The following is a 5,649-nucleotide window of genomic DNA, read 5'->3' as shown; positions in this document are numbered from 1 at the left end:
GTCATTGAGTGTCCGGGTCTGCCTTCACCAGCACGGTCAGCTTAGAGATGGGGCGCCAGTAGTAGAAAGTGGAATGGCTCGTCTTCGAGGTGACCTTGACAGTCTTCAGCTTGCAGGTTCGCACGAGTCCATCGTCGCTGGGGCGAACCTCCGTCACGAGTCCCAGAGGCCAATCTGCTCTGCATACGGCTTCGTCACGTAGCACGACGACATCTCCGACAGCAACGTTTCGTTGGGGAAGAAGCCACTTTCTTCTTCGTCGTGGTCGTCTTCGTTGTGGTCTTCTTTGTACTAGTCTTCTTTGTACTGGTCTTCTTCGTCGTGGTCTTCTTCGTCGTTGTCTTCTTCGTTGTGGTCTTCTTCGTACTGGTCTTCTTCGTAGTGGTCTTCTTCGTAGTGGTCTTCTCAAAATCCTTTCCATGGCATGGAGGGGGTCGGAGATGCTGGGTTCGGCGAGTGTCGTGCGGTATACGGAAGCGACTGATTCACCTTCGTACTCGCTGGGACAATACTGTTCTGTTAGAGACACGTGCATCACGTCATGGACAGACTGTTTTGGCGACACTTGTCCCAGTATCGTCCAACCCAACGGTGTGAGAACGGCGTATGGGTCTCCCTTGATGACTCTCTCTGGCATGAATAGCTCTGCATGATCGTAGCCAATCAACAACCCGGGAGTGCAGCCTTCGAGCAACGGGGGAATCTCGCTGGCAATATGACTCAAATGCTTGATGTTACGAGCGGTCTCTGATGTTGGTATGTTCTCAGTGTCTTTGGTGAGATGGTCCGTCGTGTAGAGCGTTTTCAGGTTGTGGGAAACATTGGAGTTGAGGGCCTTGACACACAATCCGGTCACTCTCTGACATTCGATATGAGTGTTCTGAGAAGTCATAGTGTTCAGCCTCAATGACGCTGGCTCAGAATGAGTGTTCAGCTTGTCACTCAAAGATTCAGTAACGAAGGAGATGCAAGACATGGTGTCAAGCAGCGCGTATGTCGTATGCTCTACCGTGGGATTCTCTTTCGTCGAAACTCTGACCGGAACAATCATGGTAGCTCTGACTGGTCTGTCTGACTTGTTGGTCGTCGCGAATGCTGATCCAGAGGCAGAAACACGGGCATCTTGACTGATACAGACAAACCTTGAAGAATCTGGCGGTCCCCGGGCATTCCGTTGCTGATTGGGCATCTTCTTCCTGTAGCTGGGCGCTCCATGCAGCATAGTGAGATGTGGGCCTTGGCACTTGTCGCATATCGCCCTGGTAGTGCAGTCTACACTTCTATGGTCAGTCTTTCTGGCACAGGAGAAGCACAAGGACGTTTCGTACATGAAGTGTTTCCTGTCCTCAACGGGAATCTCATCGAACCTCTGGCATCTGAGTAGAGGATGAGAAGAAGAGCTGGTCGGAAAACGAACGGTACAAAAGGGACAGACTTCGTCGCAGTTCGTACTCAGGACAGTTTTAGCGTGGTGCTGACATCTGTCACACTCTTGACATGCAGATGTAGTAGAACAATCCGTACTGTACGATGTTTTCTTGGGGACTGCTGAACTGGCGGTCTGTGAGGTGGAAGAGGCGGCAGATTTGCTGGAGGAGAAAAGGGGCTCGCAAAGGATGTCTGCCTCTGTCTTGATGAAAGCTGACAACTCCTCAAAGGTAGGGTAGCGTTTCTTCTCGTTCTTGGTCTTGTTTACTTTCCGCACCCAGTTTCTCACCAACCAATCTGGAAGCTTGCTCATGAGTGTCTTGTGATAGGCTTGGTCTTCCAGATTCTGTAGCTGGCCTATCACTCGGCTCGCCACAAGGCATTGTCCAAGAAAGTCCGAGAAGGCGCGGAGGGCTTGTCCATCTTTGGGTTTGATTACCGGCCATGCATCTAGTTTCTCTCGGAAGGCTCTGGCAACGACGAAAGAACTGCCGAACCTTTCCTCCAACGTCTGAAGGGCCTGCTGATAGGCCTGGGCATCCCTGATCAGAAAGAGTCCCTTGACCGCATCCTTCGCCGGACCGTCCAAGTACTTCTCCAAGTAGAGGAGCTTTTCCTCTGCAGAAACGCCCTGCCGCTCAATCAAAAGAGTGAATGAGGACCTCCAGAGAGGGTACGTCAATGGATCTCCTGAAAACGTAGTGGGCTCCTGCGTCGGTAACCTGTTGATAAGGAGAGCCTCAGCTAGAGTACGAGCTAGGGCAGAACCCTCGGAGAGCGCTGGCTGGCCTTGCATCTGAGGAAGGTATGCATCTTGCCCATAGTAGACGTCTGAAGGGCTCGTGACCGGAGCCTCTTGAAAACCATGCTGTGTGTAGTCCGTGTCAGGAGCAAAGCTTGCAGCGTGGTCATATTGCTGCGTTTGCATGGGAGGATGCATGACAGAAGGCCCATATGCAAAGCTTGGCACATAGGTCGGAGACTCTCGGGAGGTCATGGCAGGAAAAGGACCAGGGAAAGGCCCGGGAAAAGGTCTCGCTGATGGATTGAGGGATTTGTGAGGGAAACGGGAAGGCGCGTAGATCTGGCGAGGACGATCTTCGTGGCTTGGAATCTCAGCTTTGACAAACTGAGGCCGAAAGGAGGTCGCGAATTGGCCTCCGACTCTTGTCGTCATCGTGGTGGCTGTAGTCATCGTCGTAGTGGTAGGAGCCGTGGCTGTGACCGCTGCTGGAAGTGGGTGAAAAGCGGAGACAGGTTGGGCAAGGGTCCTGGAGATGCCTCGAAGAGTGTCGCGGATATCCTCGGCGGCCGACTGGAGATGCGAAGGGGCATAAGCCCTGACCTCCGTGGGCTGCTGAAGTGGCGGGAGTCCAGGCTTGGCTGCCGCAGGCTGATGTTGCCCAGAGACGAGGGTGTTGGCTGCCGGCTGGTGACGCGGGCGGGCGTAGGTGTCGGCTGTCGCAGGCTTATATGTATCTTGTGTGTGCTGTGTGTGCCTATCATACCCTACCGCCACATCTCCTATGCTCTCTAGGTGTGTACCTACATGCAGGGTGCTGTGAGTACCTAGGTACCTATCAATGGGGCTGTCACGAGGTAGCTGAGGCATGAATCTTTCTCTAGCCCTTTGCTGGTCTTCTATGTCAGTTTTAAGGATCTTAAAAACGTCATGCTCTTCTTGCATCTTGCCTTCTCTCTCCACCCTCTCTAGTGCAGCCTTAACTTCTTTTTCTTTTTTCTTCAAAGCTAACTCTTCATCTTGAGCTTCTCTCTCTAAACGAGCACACTCTCTTTCCATCTCTCTTCTTTCCATCTCTGCCTTCTTCTCTGCCGCCAAAGCTTTAGACCTAGAAGCCTTCTCCTCTAAAAGCAAAAGAGTCTCTTCTTGTCTAGCCCTTTCATCTGCGACCATTTGCTGGGACCTAAATCTCGCTGCGCTAACCGCCAAAGAAGCATCTAGAGAAACCTCTCTAGCACCTCCAGAAGCGACTGTGGAAGTCAAGTCCGAGCTGGAGGCGTACGGGTCTAACTTGGGAAAGAGTCTGTAATATTGTTCTTTAAGCGTCTCCGTTTGCATGTGCATATCGCTCAAATCCTCTTCTATAGCTACATCACTTTCAGCCACTTGACAAAGCCTCGAGTTCGCTACATTCAGCTCGTTTAGGCGATCACAGAGGGTTATTTTTTGAGCTTTAAGGACTCTCCTTTTGTCTGGTGTTTCCCTAAAGGCTGTGCACAACTCGCTGATCATATTCTTATGAGCTCGGCTTATGGCCCAGTACCTGTCTGACAGTTCCCTCACCTCAGCATTAACTCTAGCCCTAACAATGGCGGGGCCTCTTTCTTCTCTACTTCGTTGAGCGAGATGCTCTGCACTTGCAGCCTGTTGGGAGGGCTCAGTTCCTAAATCTTCCTGTGTGAGAGAAAGTTCAGCTTGAGGAGGAATGCTATCTGAATTCAAAGTGTCTTGGGTCTGAGAGGGTTCAACTAGAGGCTCGCCCTGAGCGCCATCATGGTCGCCTTCATTCTTACGACTATCAGTGTCCGAAGCAAAATGTTCATCCCTCTCTACCTTCAAAGTGTAAGGGGATAGCTCGGCACTCTCATGAGAAGGTAATTTCTCATCCATACTTTAAGTCAAGTGAAAACGTAGAGGTTAACAAAGACTTGCGAAATATAGAGAAACAAAATTCAAAACGGCACACCTCGGGTCACTCACTAGAGGGGAAGAAATCCTTAGTACGAAGTGTGCAATGCTATGGTCAACAAACCTAAAATAATGCCTAAGTTGCTCTGCTCTGGGCCCGACAAATAAATTAAAATATCGTTCGCTAGATGCGAACACAGTTCCTTTAAGACAAAAGGTTCATGATCTCTTCACAAGATTCGTAAGGATAAGAAGTTCAAAAGTCAGCGGCCCTAATCACAGGCCTACAAAAGTTCATAAAGTTCTTTGTCGAAAACAATCCAAAATGTTCCAAAAAATATCATAGTTTCCACTGTGCTTGCCCTTGAGTAGCTGTAAGATTCTGTGATGGCTTATATAAATTCTGGAGGATGTAATTTTGGTGCTATAAAGAACCGACGCGCTCACAAAACAAAACGAACACTAGAATTGGAAAATTAATTAAAGTTTATTGAATACTTGTCGATGTCATGGTAATTCGGAATCAGCTCATAATATCAATATATAAAAGGCTAAACATAAATCTATGGAGAGGCTAAGTAACCTATATCGGAGCGTGGCGGAAAAACTAATCTAAGTTTAGAAAGTGAATTAAAGCTAAAATGTGAAGTAGAAAAGACTAGCTTGAGTGAGAGTGCAGAACAGTAGAGTGTGAAGCGTGGAGCATGGAGCGAGAAGCGCGGAGCGTGGTGCGAGAAGCGCGGAGCGTGGTGCGAGAAGCGCGGAGCGTGGTGCGAGAAGCGCGGAGCGGTGGAAACTGATAGAAAAGAAAAAACTAAACTTAGAATTCGAAACATCAAACTAAACATCAAAGGTGTCCTAAAAACATAAACATCAAAGGTGTCCTAAAAACATAAACATCAAAGATGGACGACAAAATGGCGGCCGAAACAAGATGGCGGCAAATCAATAAAAAATCACCAAGACAAAAATATGTTAGAAAAACCCTACATAGAATAAACGTAGGACACAGAAACGGAAAGAAGACAAAGAAACGGACAGAAGACACAGAGACGGAAAGAAGACAAAGAAACGGAAAGAAGACACAGAAACGGACAGAAGACAAAGAAACGGACAGAAGACACAGAAACGGACAGAAGACAAAGAAACGGACAGAAGACACAGAAACGGACAGAAGACAAAGATTCAAAACGAAAATTACACGAATTCGGTAAATAAAAGAAACATAGTCAGAAATGGATACTCGCCTTTGACAGCATCAATAATCTAAAAACAGACTCAAGGCGAGCAACTGAACCTGAACTACAAAATAACTTAAAAACAAAACTGGAGGCTGGCACAAAACACTGGGCCCCGGAACAGAGCAAAAAAATCTATCTATCCTAAAACATCTTGTTCCGTGAACGGCTTCCCAGTAAGTGACGACGAATACAGGCTATCCACCACAGAGGTGAACTAAAAATACTGCGCGTTACTACAACATTACTGTGCAAAACATGCATCCCGTGCTCTCCGGGGAAAACTCCATAGGCTGTCCAGCGTGAGCCATACAGGCACATGAAATCAATATC

The 5,649-nt window shown here is 48.5% G+C and overlaps 1 protein-coding gene across 1 annotated transcript; it reads right to left on the bottom strand.

The window, feature by feature from the left end:
* Nucleotides 1-291: 291 nt before the first annotated feature.
* LOC138949256 (uncharacterized) lies at nucleotides 292-2,356 on the bottom strand. The gene is made up of 2 exons (XM_070321073.1): nucleotides 490-2,356; nucleotides 292-401 (listed from the first exon to the last, which is right to left on the bottom strand). Exons 1-2 carry the CDS (start codon nucleotides 2,354-2,356, stop codon nucleotides 292-294), a joined length of 1,977 nt encoding a protein of 658 aa, XP_070177174.1.
* Nucleotides 2,357-5,649: the final 3,293 nt, after the last annotated feature.

Source organism: Littorina saxatilis, linkage group LG1, assembly GCF_037325665.1.
Source record: "Littorina saxatilis isolate snail1 linkage group LG1, US_GU_Lsax_2.0, whole genome shotgun sequence".
In the NCBI taxonomy this organism is placed as follows: Eukaryota; Metazoa; Mollusca; class Gastropoda; order Littorinimorpha; family Littorinidae; genus Littorina; species Littorina saxatilis.
This window is presented reverse-complemented; position numbering and strand designations above follow the sequence as displayed.